Source organism: Anguilla rostrata, chromosome 1 (assembly GCF_018555375.3).
Source record: "Anguilla rostrata isolate EN2019 chromosome 1, ASM1855537v3, whole genome shotgun sequence".
Taxonomy (NCBI): Eukaryota; Metazoa; Chordata; class Actinopteri; order Anguilliformes; family Anguillidae; genus Anguilla; species Anguilla rostrata.
The window spans coordinates 34,194,198-34,209,473 of NC_057933.1; the positions used below are offsets into that span (position 1 = coordinate 34,194,198).

General features: G+C 37.6%; 1 protein-coding gene across 4 annotated transcripts in view; it reads left to right on the top strand.

The window, feature by feature from the left end:
• Positions 1 to 15,276, top strand: part of LOC135254990 (intersectin-2-like) — a 140,252-nt gene that overhangs the window by 34,121 nt on the left and 90,855 nt on the right. For all 4 annotated transcript variants that reach the window (XM_064335672.1, XM_064335667.1, XM_064335686.1 and 1 more), the window contains 4 exons: positions 1,701 to 1,804; positions 2,077 to 2,333; positions 7,746 to 7,895; positions 14,976 to 15,116. In XM_064335672.1, the coding sequence (XP_064191742.1) occupies positions 1,701 to 1,804; positions 2,077 to 2,333; positions 7,746 to 7,895; positions 14,976 to 15,116 (652 nt within the window). The remainder of the gene's footprint in view (positions 1 to 1,700; positions 1,805 to 2,076; positions 2,334 to 7,745; positions 7,896 to 14,975; positions 15,117 to 15,276) is intronic.

The following is a 15,276-nucleotide window of genomic DNA, read 5'->3' on the forward strand; positions in this document are numbered from 1 at the left end:
CCACAGAACCAATACCCTCCTCTGGTACAATCAGGTGGCTGCCCATACTACCCAGAAACTCCCCCATAGCCACTCCTCAGGTGCTGTCACATCACTGTTTTCTATCCTATGTCATAAAGATTTTGACAACTTCACTATTACCAAAATTAGAGCAATACAGTCATTTCTGTTTACTCTTCATTTACTGTATTGTTTGTTTAGGATATATTTAGTTTCTGTGGTGAGATTGTGGTGATGTTTCTCTCAGCCAAAAATGAATTTTGTTTATATAGGACAACTGTTTTCAATTAATTCCAATAAGTTCATTTTGATGATTGGAAAAGCAAGGATATTGATGCAGGTTATTTTTTCTGACAGCTAACACACATTATTCAACTGTCTGTGAACTAAGAATAGAATATATGTCAACAAGCTGTTTTTGCAAATAAACGTGATCCTGGCGATAGTAGCTTCTTTGCCTCCAAACTCATAAACCAAGCATGATGTGTTGGCCAGTAATACAACATTTCAGCTGCTGTTACATCCTCAAGCTTGCCTCTTATGTTTTCATGCAGACACTTGCTGGAATTTCAGTGATTTATGTCAGAGTCATACTCCAGTTAAAACTTATGTATACTTGCTTGTTTCAACACTCATTACTTCCTTAAAGTGGTCTAACTCTTTAGAACATCCTCATTTGTCATAACAGAACTGGAAGTTTCAAATGTGTTGCCAACTGTTCACCATCTTGCTGGTGATTCATAGTTTTGGCACCATTTAATCCCTTTCAGAGTGGAAATAATAGTCTGACTGCTGAAGGTAGTTCAGTATTTTCAATATTGAATTTGCTTTTTTTTTTTCCAAGGATTTCCACAATCATTATTTATGGCTTGCCTAAAGGTGCAGTTTAAATTATCCTTTCTTTTTTGAATTAGAGTAATAATTATTTTTAATATTAATTATAACATTATTATTATTATATTATAATTAATAATAATATAATAATAATAAATAAATAAATAAATTATTATTAATTATTTAATATTAATTGTTTTTTAATTATTAATTATAATATTATAATTTTTAATTAATAATTATTTTGTGTTTAATCTTGCTTTACTCACTTCATACCTCTCTGCAATTTCAATCTATGTGAATTAAAGTAAATACTATGGTCTATGCAATAGGAAGGAAATATTAAAGAAACAAACTTGGCTGCTTGGAGGCCCATCACTGTTCTAGTGAATGGATGGGCTGGTGATTTAAGATAATTTTTTCCCCAATATAAGGTTCCTTTAAAATTTCAGCAGTATTGAATTTTCAACATATTTTGAATACTAAATCTATGTAGTATCATCCATCGTATAATCATCAACTCAAAGGGGTACATGCTCCAGAGGGCCAAATGACCTGGTGCTCTACCAACATGAGGACCACATGTGTGCATGTGCCAGCCTGAGAAGAAGAAAGGACTGAACCTTTCACACTGCTTGTCTCCCTGTCCCATTGAAGCATGCAGTGCAGCCTAGCAACACAATTGTGGTATGCAGGCAACTTAATTGTTACAAAACTTTGTTTATATTTTTGCATAAATTTCAAGAAAATACAAAATGCGCTCAATGCTCTCCCTTGGTGCTTGGCCCCCCACATCGCTGCTTGCAACTATATTTATATTTCACGTTTCTATGAACCAAAAGGTTGTTTTTGTTTTTGCTTTACAGTGGGGTGGGATCTAGTGATGGAACAAATGGAACCACTCCCACTAACTATTCAACATTTTCAGAGAAGAGTGAAGCTGAGCTGCTGCAGAAAGCTGTGGGCAATGGTATTCTTGCAATTCATTATTTTTACGCCATTACTAATCCTACATCACACATGTAAATAGCATGACAGGTTTTTGTTGGGAATAGGAGTAATACCTGGAAATTCAAGTAAACCCTGTAATTCCCTGGTTGGTTTTGGACCCCTGGAAAAAGTAGAACGTGACTAATGCATTTCTTGATTCTTGTTTTCTCAATTATACCTAGCCATGTCTGTTTCTCGACACACAATTGGGTTCAGCCTACTTTGTGCTTTATGTCTTCATTCATATCACAGTGACATTTGAAGACAAACACAAGAACTTTGACCAGGGCCACGTGGATCTAGAAAAGCAGCGACAAGCCCTACATGTGCAGCAGCAGAGGGAGGAGGGACACCTGGTGCAGAAGCTGAAAGAGAAAGAGCGACATGAGAGGGAGGCATGGGAGGAGGTGAGGAAGAGGCAGCTGGAGCAGGAGCGGAAGCTGGAGCGTCAGCGCGAGTTCAAGAGGCTGAAAGAGGGGGAGCAACGGAGACAGCGGGAGAAAGAGGAGGCAAGATGTGGTACTTTTCCTTTAAATCACCAAGTAGTTTTAATAAAAATGTTGAAGAAATAGTTTTGGTCCATAACTGTGACTTGGATTCCGAACAGTTTATGAACCAAAAAGCACTGATGTGTGATCTAACCATTTATCTACAGTATTTATATTATTGTGCGAAAGTCTCAGGCCATTTTGGAAAAAATCAAGTCAAAGCCATTTATCTGAGCGGTAAGTGTTTATTTGTTTTAAAAAAAATACAATAGAATGTTTAAGTATTCAATGTAGGCTATACAGTGAAGTACCAAAACTGTCTTGGGCCCTATTGACAACTTAAGCAGAAACACGCTTGGGCACAAATGGAATTGCTGGCGTTGTCTTCTGCAAATGGAATATTTGTCACCTGCGCTAGGTAGTAAGCAGTAAACCCATATACATCAACATAGTTTTGGTGCTGCAGTGTGAGGTGTGTTAGTAGAAACATTCAGTGTTGTGTAAGTTCTATGTTCAATAATGCATTTGCATTTTAAACCAACCCAGGCCAGGCTTACACACAAACGCTGCAACATTGTACTATTTTGGTGGTGTAATGAATGTGCCACGCATATGGCTGCATGAACCCATTTTACAAGATGTGAGAGATATTTAGATTACTTCAATTTGACAATGTTGCATGAAAGCTGTGTTCGGTTATGCAGTCCAATGTTGGCTTTTCGGCATTGCGCCTTGTATGATGTTAATCAGTATAAGTTCCTTTTAAAAAAAAATTTGTATTAGCCTTTATTTTACTGGGAATAATTCCCATTTAGATTCATATCTCTTTTACAAGAAGCCCTTGCCAAGGCCAAGGAGCACAAAACGTCTTCCATAAAAATGCTAAATCACACTTAAAACAGACAGGCAGGTACATCAGACCAATAATTAAGAGATGAGGAAGAGCTGTAAATAATGGTGTCATCTGCATAAAAGTGAAACAGTGTAGTTGTTACATTGTAACATAGATCATTGATATAAATTGTAACTAAAATAGGACCTAATATGGACCCTTGTGGGAAACCATTTTGCATATTTAGTGGGCTTGAAAATAAACTGTCACCTAGTACACTTTACCACTCAGGTATTTTTTGAACCATCTAACCATTTTAGGACACAGTCCTATGTTAACCAGCTTTGGTATCTGAACCGAACTGTGTCAGAGGCCTTAGATGGGTCTAAAAATGATGCTGCACAGTACATTTTTGTGTCAAGTGCTTTAATGATATCATTTAAGACCTGTTTTCTAAAACCAGACTGAAAATAATTGAGAATACCATGTCCTAATGAAAACTCTTCTAATTGATTATAAGCCCTTCCAAAACGATGGATTTCCATCTTTCAATAATGCTATATGCTGCAACATATGCTGCCTTCCAAACACCTGGTATTTTGCCATTTTCTATTAGTGGTGTCTTGTTTGTGAATGATTCATTCTTTTTGAACAAATCTATTTGGTGAACAAAAGGAACTCACTCACTTTCAAGTAACATTTCGTTCCTTTTGTTGAGCTCTCAGTAAGTTGCGAACATGCCATTCGCTGCAGCTGCAGCTTCTTCTATTTAACGATTTTCATTGGGCTTTGTAGTAGCCATTAATTATTTTAGCTCACAGTTTGAATGAATGGCTTCCTGGTTGCGGTGTAAATGGTGTAAGAGAATGTCAGGCAGATTTATTGTAGGTTTTGTTTTTTTGTAAGACTTGTCTCTGTCAAAGTGGTGCCAGATGACTCTGCCAGTTGCGGAAAAAACACTTGGATTTCCTACTACTACTACTACTGCTGCTGCTGCTACTACTGCTACTACTACTACTACTGCTGCTGCTGCTGTTGCTACTACTACTGCTGCTGCTGCTCCTGCTACTACTGCTACTACTACTACTACTATTCTAGTGATACAAAATAAATGTTCAAAATATACTGCCTCAAGGGGAATTAAAAATGCTGTCAGACGAGAGACGTCTATTGATTTTAAAGAAAAATATCTAATAAAAATGTTCTAAATTTGTTTGTTGTATTGGAACAAGTGTCTCACCAATGAAGTTTTTTTCCAACATTGTATAGGAATAATGATGGTGTTGAAGATAAAGATAGGACAGAGTCAGGAACTCCTATTTATGATTTAGGCTAATAAAACGACCAATCGGGAAGAGGTCAATACATGGGTTTATATAGTTTTCAGAGACAAAGAACTGTTGTTCCAGCCTATGAGATTAATTTATCACCATATGCAAAGATTCCGTTTACTAGCCAATCATTAGTTATTTTCAGGGAATCCATACCAAGACTGACTTTACTGACCTAGAGGTCCTTCAAACCCCTTATGCACTTGATTTATACTGCAGCTCTTGCTTACTTTCTAACAGACACATGGTATGGGGTGAGATGGCGTGCAATTAGATATATAGGCTATTAAAAGTAAACATTCATCACTTGTTGAAATACATTTATCAAGGTACTGTAAGGTCACTATGACATTATATATAATTGCTTATATAACTCTTTCTGTTAGTTAACTTTGTCAGTCATAACCCAGCAGTTGCTTGAAAAAATCTGAAGTCACTGGTTGTGGCCATTGGAGCTTATTTAAAAAAGAGATCGGATTGCTTGTCTGGAAATTGACAACAAGTGACCTCATTATTTTCACCATTATTATGGTTACTATTGTCCAGTGACACCAGCTAACATATTAATTTAGCTACCCACGCCCCCACCCCCCCAAGTTCGCAATGTATTTTTTTAATATTGTCATTCAGTAAACAAAAATATTGCCATGTCAATTTTGAACCATATTGGCCAGCACTTCATGGACCCCTGCCACACAATGTTAATCCCCAGCATTGCAGTTGAACATGCATTAGGGCTGGGTGATATGGCCAAAATATCATGTCATCGGATATGTTTCATATCAATGGCTGCATTTGATGGAATTTGGTTTTAAAATGCAAATTACATAAGAAGTAAAAATATGCTGTATTTTCGAAAAATAAGGATAAATCAAAAAGCAGTAATAAGTTTCACTAATTCTAATAGGAACATGATCACTGAACTGGTGTGAAATAGTCAACAAAATTCAGAAATTGGACAGTTAAACATAAAAAAACCCAAATGTGCAACCTGCAAATGTTACTATTCAAAATATCCAAGCAAAATAAAAAATTCAAGCTTCTAGGTTTGGAATTAAATGAGATAATATACTTCCAGGTAGGGGTGAGCGATAAACCACTTGGATGGTTTCGGAATGTTTTTAAGCGCAATAGCAATCATCGCCTTGCAGCATTATTTTGTGATCAAAGTTAAAAATGAATTTGTTCCTATATCCTCTTTGGCCTACCGTAGCGTATCGGCTTTCTTTTGCCTTTTTTCCCACATCACGCAGGAACTGCCGCCGTGGGCTATGCGTGGCAAATTGTGGTCGGTCACTCACTCACGGACGATCTGTGAGGGATGTTTAGTAGGACGCATGTGCAGGTGGTGCTTCGTTTAGAAGTAGGCGAGACACAAACATGTTAGGGTTAGCTACAGTAACGTTAGACGATAAAGCTGCGCTTAAAAATGTCATGCCGTTCGAAGTGGTGATTTTGGGAGATGCAGACAGATAAAGGCGTCACGCTAACTACGTTAACCTACATAGCGCAAACTGATTGCCTACTTTAATTAACCTAGCACATATGGATGCTATCCTGCACACATGAGTAGGAGCTAAGGACATACAGCTACAACCACTGATACAGAGGTGAGGACATGCCGTACCTACCTAGCTATATAGTTAGTACAGTTGCACCGTGGGTCTGGACGGTTTCATGCTCGTTTCTTTAATCATAGGCTACTTGATTCAGTTGTAAACATTCAAACTTCAGAGGCTAGGCAAAATGCTTTTGCCATAAAAAGACTACTCCTATCTATTTCTTGTTGATATGACATCCACTCAGCAGTGAGGCCTTGCAGCTTCAATGAGCAGATGCAGCAGAGACTTCGAGGTTTCACTGCCAGTGTCATGCTGACTTAGTCATGTGTTTCCACAATCTTCTCCGCACATATTGTTTGCAACATCACCTTTGTGGCTGGACCGCAACAGCGGGGCCAGCCATATAAACGCGAATGTCTGTGACTGAGTCATTGAGTGGTGAAGTTACACCATTGGACGACCGAGTTATGACGTTACACCATTGGTCGGCCAGTCCAGCCATATACTAGGTTTTGACCTGGTCTTGTTTAATTAAACAGTGAGTGTCATTCAAAACAGACAATTCACCTTAAGTTTACATTGCAAATTCTTAATCAATGTGGACATTTTAATATTAGTTGGATTAGAAACAATAACATACCATTGATAACCGTACTGTAAAACCACACACTGTTCAGTAAATTCATACTGGTAGGCGAGGAAAAAACAGAAGCCACATACCACCCAGCCCTGCCGTGGACGTAAACTTATGAAACAAATTATTAACCTAATGTTTGTGCTTTCAGTTGTTGGCCAATTTATATGCTGACAGACATTACATATCTTGGCATATATAATGTTACTGGCTTGGTTACTGGCATGATTCATTAAGGGCTTGACAGAATTAGCAAACGCAAATGTTCGCTATGCTACTACTAATTATTTAAAAATTGAAGTCTGATGTTTAGGCTCCTATCACTGGTTAATGTTTAATGTCTGCAGAAAATTGTACTCACTTAAAGTGTGCAGTGCAGTCATTGTGATGCAACTCATGCTAAATAACAGCCGTTAACTTTGTGTCCGTTGGTATTTAAGCCTTGATCACAGGAGCTAGCAAGCCACTTTAGCAACTTTGGAATTTTTGTTAAGTTCTTAGCTGGTTGTCAAACCACTTTGTGACAACTTTACTCTTAAATTCGTTGTGACTACATTGTGAAAACCTTTCAGAGACCACATTAAACGATAAACTTTCTGACAACTGTGTTTTCTGGGATTTGTGTGTGTGCGGTCCAAGGAAACCTCCAAAGCTGCCCATTGTCTGTGGTATTGGTCATAGACTGCGATGGTGCAAAGCCTGTGCAAAAGCACACTCCAGGCAGAGCGATGGAGAAATGTGCTGAATTTATGATGACCAAATAAATTACTTTTGAAAAAAAATATTGCAATTTGTATTTCTTTGACTAGCCTACTTTGCATTCCATTTTTTGTCAAGTTTTGTCAAGTTCTTTTTGCACCTTTCTCTGTGTTTCTGTATATTTCCTTGATACATTTCCCTTAGCCTATATAGCAAACCCGCTATAATTTATAAATACAAACGATTACATTTTTTCCACGTTTCAATTCCAGACTCATCTAAAAGAGGTGTATAGCAGGTTTTTTTCATATTGATTGAGTTGTGTCCTTTATTCCAAGAATATAAATTTTGTTGTGTGTGTGTGTGTGTGCGCAGGCAGTGAAGCAAGAGCTTGAGAGACAGAGGAAGCTGAAGTTGGAACTGATGAGACGGCAAGAGCTGGAAAGCCACCGGAATAAGAAACTGCAGGACATTACTCAGCTCAAGGCTAAGAAGAACAGCCTGGAACTGGAGCTGGAAACTGTGGTGAGGCACAAAGAGTCTCCCCCTCTGAAAGCATTATTATTATTGCATTATTAATTATTTCATAGTCATTACAGGTCTGAAACCTGACAAAGTATCTAGTTTTGGGCTGGGTTCAGGTTGTTCTTTTTGCATACAACTATTTTATGTTTTAAATGCATTTTTATTTGAAAAAATGAACTTCTTGTTTTGCGTATACACACTCTCCTTCTAATCCTTGTCTAACTTTAAAGTGGATGAAATTAAATGAAAATTTCCAAAGTGAGAATTCCAAATGAGTCGGGAACGACTTCATTGTGAAAATTTTATGACCTCATTTTGACAACAGATAAAAAGCTCCCTGGTCACGTACAGTGTATGGATTGCAATGTTTGTTTTGACCTATGATAGCAAGGAGACTGATCCCACTGTACATAGAGATACCGTCCAAGAAATTGCAAAAACTTTGCTGCCACTAGTGAGATATGGAGGCTAAAGCAAATGGGTCTGATGTGTACAGTGCTTGATCGCTACTAACCCATAAGACAAGAGGTTTATTAGCATATCACAGTGGTCTGCTGATGGGTTGCTGTGGCTGGGTAAGCAGTGTAGCTACTGTTTACTATCCATGGAAATAAAATATAGCCAATTGCAGTATGATAATTATTTCTATAACTCAAGTGCATAGCAGCTGAGCATTGTAAAACCAAGTCTTTGAGTGATTTTTGGTTTCGGGTTGGGTTGGGTTTTAAAATTTGGCAGTAGCAGTCAGGCTTGGTCAGGTCTCAAGGTCATGGGTACAGACCAGGTTCAGGTTTAAATTTCAAGCCTGCGCAGACCTCTAATAGGCATTTCATGTGCATTAGTAATGCTGAGCATCAGGAATGCGAAATACAATTCCAAAGTGCTAGCATGACTTACTGTTAAATTTCTTTTGTGATCAATGGTTTTATTTTAAGTAAAGTTTCACCTCATTTCATTAAGTGCATTAAGTGTTGTTATATAATATGTTTATTATGGTAGTAATATCCACAGTACCAAATATAGCTTGAAGACTTAAATATGCTGTCTTTAGAATTTTGTTTTGCTCGACTAAACTGATTTTTTCTATTCGGCATTGTAATAATAGTGATACTTCCTGTATACTCCTCCCTATTAACCTCTTCACGCAGATCCCAAGTCTGGCCAATCCTCACCCAATTTGGGGGTGTTCTATCTAAGGTTTTATACCTCCAGATGTTATCATTAGAGACTAGGAAAATGGCTTAAATATAGCTAGACATTTGTACCATTTACTTACCATTTATTTAAAGTGCCACACATTCAGTTATCCTGACAAAAATGCAAAAATAAAGTTGTTCGCATTCAGTTTGAAATGACACACTGAGAGATCACATATACACTACATGGCCAAAAGCATGTGGACACCTGACATCCAGCATCTCATCCTTAATTATCGGCATTAATATGGGGTTGGTCTACCCTTTTCTGCTATAACAACCTCCACTTTTTTGGGAAGGCTTTATACTAGAAGTTGGAGCACTGCTGCAGGGCCTTGCTTTCATTCAGCCAGTAGAGCGTTAGTGAGGTCTGACACTGATTGGGCAATTGGTCTTTACTTGCAGTAGGCTTTACAATTCATCCCAAAGGTCATGGATAGGGTGGAAATCAGGGCTCTGTGCAAAAATAATAATCTAGAATATTATTGTATTCTGTAGCATTAAGATTTACCTTCATTGGAACTAAGGGGCCTAGCCCAAACCATTAAAAACAGCCTCAGACTCAGGAGTATCCAGATACTTTTAGTCGATACATCTAGTGTACATAGCATGTAAAACTATATGTTGTGGGTCACAAACTTCTTGATAACAGTATGCAAAATTTGAGTGTGATATGCAGAACTGTTAAAGATCGATGAAGCAGTTTACCTTAGTGTCCCTTAGTGTCTCCAAATCTATCCAAAATATCTAAATTGTGCATTGCCATAATGTAAATCATAATGTGATCATATATTTCACTACAAAACTCCCTTTTGCATCGTTTTATGTTGATTTAAGATGAAGCATTAAGAACACTGTGATACACTGTGGTAAACATACCTAAATATGTAATCATTCACTCTTGTATGTTTTTCTATAGTCTACAGTATGTAATCTTTTGTTGCATGGGGATGGGATGACATTTTACAAATGTTACGATTAATGATCATTCCAAAGGAAATTTTACATTCATCTAGCACATATCAGCACACTGTAAATGTGAATGAGTATTTTCCATGCCATTTCCATTCCATACTAACAGCTAGGCCCCCAATACAAATGTGCTGAGCATTATTAGCAAAAGCTAATGGTTGTCCCTCCCGACCAATACGGATATAACAATACAAGAAAATTTGACAGTGTAAATAATTGAAATGCAGACCTGCCTACCTGCACGCATTTTGTGTACCAACCACGCAATTCTTGGTCAAAATACGCAGGTACGAAATGCCAGCTGAAACTACGCAAAAAAAAAAAAAAAATTATTATTATTATAATTGAATTACGGAAAACAATCAGTTAATACAAAACAATACCGTACATTTATTCGGTATTTAAACTACATCCCTCGGATTGAACCAGATGCTACGACCTTGTGCTTGTGGTTCTGTAACCCCTCCCCAACCCACTCAACATCCACTGATACGCAGTGGTACTTTTTTATCCACCGAGGCATGGCGCTGCATTGCTGAGGTAAAATGGGAAGTGGGGAGTAATAATCAAGCACAAAAATGTCACCGTAATGTTAACATATAGAACTTTCAAACATGTTCGGTAACTTTACAAGATGATGCATTTTAAGGGGTATATCCTAATGAGATAAATTTGTGTATATAGTTAGCCGTAGTAGTAGCTCGCATACGATTTAGCCTCGTTACGAGACGTGTGAATAACTGATGGAGTAGTTTAGCTGCAGTAACTCAAACGCTACGGAGACTCCCTGTTCAAACTTTGAATCGCACATGCTCTGTTGAAGCAAAGTGACCATTGCAAAGGTGTTTGACTACAGACTGCTAACGTAGCAAATAATTCCTACTATTGCAGCCAGTCACCCGACCAGCCTTGCAGTTAGAAAATAATTATGACGTCAGATGACGAGGATACTAACAAGGAGAGCCTTCCATAATATGGCATAAGAGAGAGAGCGGCAGACCTACTAAAAAGAAGCAAGTCCATGCCCCCCAGAAGTTCCTCGCAAAATATCGGGAGCAATGGCTGTGCCTCCACCCCTCAAAACTTCCACACCATGCATTTTGCACATTGTGCAATTATGATTTTGACATTAGCCACCAAGGAGCTTCAGGTAATAATTTAGCTAAACCTCTAGTTACAAATGCCTACATTCCTAGATAATTTTTCAATTGAATACTTTTTTTTTCATTAGGCCTATATGATGTGTGCCTATATAAGCTGATTCAATTATTTATTAAATAAAAATGGAAATCATGAACAGAAACTTGGTTTTATTCATAATTGACAATGTTTTACATCGCAACATTATTATTATTATTTTTTTTTACATTTCAATGTAGGTTTCTGTAAATCCTGAAAACATATGTTACAATATGCAAAATAAATTATTTCCATTTTTATTAAATAATTGAATGCAATTCACTTATGGTTATCTGTTTGTATAAGCACACACATCATATAATGAAATATTAATCATGAAAAAAAAATTTAAGCAGGCGTACTCAAACTTTTGACTTGCAAGTATATCATAACATAGCCCAGTGCAGTGCAAGTGATATTTTAGAATCAGGTCAAATTATACAATTTTGCCTGATCACTTCAACAGTGAAAACGAGAATTATGAAGAAAGGCTTGTGTGTGCGTGCGTGCGTGCAAAGCGAAGTGGTACGTGCGAAAGCATGTGAACTAAGCGTTACACTGACTATTGTGGTACTCAAAATATTTTCCTAAGGTAGGCAGGTCTGGAAATGTTATAAGCAGTAATTGGTACATGTTTGTACATATCTTAGCTAGACTTCATGGTTCCTCCTGTTCTGACCCACTCCCCAGAGAATTTTATTTAGCCATGCTGATGAGTTGGCAAAATTAGTAAAATCTTCCAAAAACCAAAGAAAAAAACAATTACCCCTCAACGAGTGCTTGTATATTACTGTGTAATGTTGCAGTTGAATGCATGACCCTGTGCTGAACGACTCACGCAGTAATGCAGGGCTCTCATTCTCTGTAGTACCATTAAAATGAAACATGTCATGTACCACTGGAAAGCTAATAATTGAAAAAACAAGATAAATCAAATCAGAACGAACTGAAAGGAGTTACACCAGCGTGAATTAAGGCTGGGCGATATATATCGCAAAAATAATTTTTGTGTGCAATAATGGTTGTTGCCACCATGTGGTATACCACCTTTCTTTTTGTCTTTTTCTCTTATATGAATTATACCTGACGCGATAGCAAACAACCACGCTTTTGGAGACCGTGTGAAACGCTTTCCGGAAAAAAAACGTCACCTATTGTGTGGCGACTGGTGAGCTGAAAATTGGTGGGGTGCAAAACTTTCCTTTAAACTAATCATTGATCTCAAACTGTTTTAATTCATTTTCAGTGATTAACAAGCATGCAAACAATCTGACTAATCAATTGGAAAGTGACACACAGCTTCTTCGCATTGTGTTAGGGAGATTAAATGATAAATGCGATTTAGAAAAATCAGTTTTAATCACTAAGCAGTGGCGGAAACTTCCCCTGATTTTCCTTGAGTATCAATACAATTAATCCACAAAATAGGCTACTCAATACTATCATATATAGCCTGCTCTCCCCGAATAGGCAGTTTTAGCGAACAGCCTAGGCCTTATAGCCTACATTTATTTTCATTTGCAGTACGAAAGTGTGCACATTTTTAATCAACATTATTTGCGGATACATGCACTTCTTTCTCCCCACTCGTATTCATGGCAAATATCTGCAATGTGTAGATTGTAAACAGTCTTGAAGTGCAGGTTTTATTTTTACTGGTTATTCTGAAAGCTAACATGGTAGATAACAGACTGGTGTATCTTGTTTGTTAAGTGTAGACTACTTGGTGATTAAAACAGATTTTTAACGGACAAATTGAGTTAAATCATAAATTCAATTTAAAAATCTGTTTTAATCACCAAGTTGTTAGCTTTCAGAATAACCAGTAAAAATAAAACCTGCACTTCAAGATTGTTTACAATCTACAATCTACACGGTATGAAGATGCTGTGTGTTAGGCTACTTGCCATTTGATTAGTCTGATCATTAGCTTGATAATAAAGGAAAATGAATGAAAACAATTGAGATCAATGATTAGTTTAAAGGGAAGATTTGCGCCCCACCAATTTTCAGCTCGGCTTACTGCTGATTGGCTGTCTTGGCTGTCAACTCCCAGTAAGTAACAGCGGTTACGTTTTTCTCTGGAAGCATTTTACACAGCCTCTTTAGTTGTTTAGTAACGCTTCGGGTACAATTAAAAAGAAGAAAACAAAAGAAAGGTGATATGCCCTACGGTTTCAACAACAAAAACCAATATTTTGAGGTATTTGTATAGTAAAACTAATATACTGTATGCATTTACTGGTATGTATCGTTATGGGATGCATCATTTATTGAAAAGTGTACTCTCAAAACGCAATATGTGCCAAAATGTCTCAGTCTCAAATAGAGGCCCCGTAGCTTCAAAATTCCATTGCAGTTGGGGACTGGAATCGACCAGGCTCATGTCCCCATTTTCGCCCTAATAAAAAACACCCATTCGTAAAACACAAATACTTTATACCACAATGCAGATAATGTCTTGACGAAGAAATACATACAAAAACATCATTGTTCAAAGGAGTTTTCCTGGTGACTTAGCCCCCAAAAACATGTACACTGGCAACAGGTCATAGCTAGCTGTGGCTGTTCAAACTGCAGGGGATTCTGAATCTCAAGGGCTGTGCATGTCTCCTTTTCACCGTAATTACAAAAAACACCCATTCATAAAACTCAAATGCTTTATACCACAATGTAGATAAGACCTTGACGAAGACATATATGTAAGGATCATGTTGTTCAAACAAGTTTTCCTGGTGACTTAACCACCAGAAATCATGTACACTGGCAACAGGTCATAGCTAGCTGTGGCTGTTTGAACTGTTGGGGATTCGGAATCCATGAACGGCGCATGTATCCTTTATACGGATGTGAAGCTTATGGAGATTGAGAGGACAAAGGCAGAAAGAGAGTGAGTACGACTTGCTGATCCACTGAGAATGAGCTGAGGGAAAAGGTAAACAAAAGCTGGTGGTGCGGGTGTTGCCCGGCAACCCTGAAAATTGACACTACCGTAAGTCCATTCAGCAAGAGTAGCTAGACACATATCATTTTTGTTGATAAGGCAAGTGGTCCAAAACTAATAGTACAATATATGTATATGTTTTCTCCTATTTACTGTGCCATCTACCATTACAGTATGTGATCAATTTATCTATTATATATATATGGTCTTTTGGTGTCTGTTCACACCTTTACAATATGTTCAAATTAACAACCTCACTTGCACTTTCTTGCTGGAAGATAGGACCTTATCCTGGTGATTTTTTACAGTCAGATAAAACCAAGGAAACAAAATAGCTTTTTTATTACATTACCAGGATGATTGAAACTTCATTTTCCCACGATTTGATAACCTACTGAGAAATGGAGAACATTCAACTGAATTAAGCACGCTTGAAAATGTGCAACCCATACGGCTTTCAGCATGAAAAGGCAGGTATTTAAAAACTTATCTGACCAATCAATTGGACGTATGCTGGTGAATCATTACATGAAAACACATTTTCACTGGCTTGAATCTCTTAATTCCTGTATTGAGTGACAAAAATAGCCCTTAAGAAATAATGCTGGATTAATCTGTAGCCATTGGTTAATTTACAGTGTTTTTTTTACCTGTCCCTTAATCTCTAAAAAGTATTTCTCAAAGCAAGACAATGAACAAATAGTATTCTAAAATTGATTGACTAAAATCCTTGTGATTTGAGATGTAAATGCAAGCTGTATTTTGTCTCTCTCAAATCCTGCCTGTCAGGGCAACACGCATAAACAGATCTCAGACTGTCTGCTGGATGTCCAAAACAAGAAAAAGATCCAGAAGACTGAGCTGGACCTGATCAACCGCAAACGCAACCGCTGGGTCAACGAGATCAACACTCTTGAACAGCAGTTTGAGGTTGGTGTACACCCTTCACTGACCAGTCCTGGCCCCTTTAGAACCTGAGAGGGCCAACACAGAGGAGTACGGAAAGGCTGGCACATGGTGCAGTGTAAACCTGCTAATCTTTCCAATTCCGTGAGAATTGTCAGCTTGGGAGTATAGGAGAATTTATCAA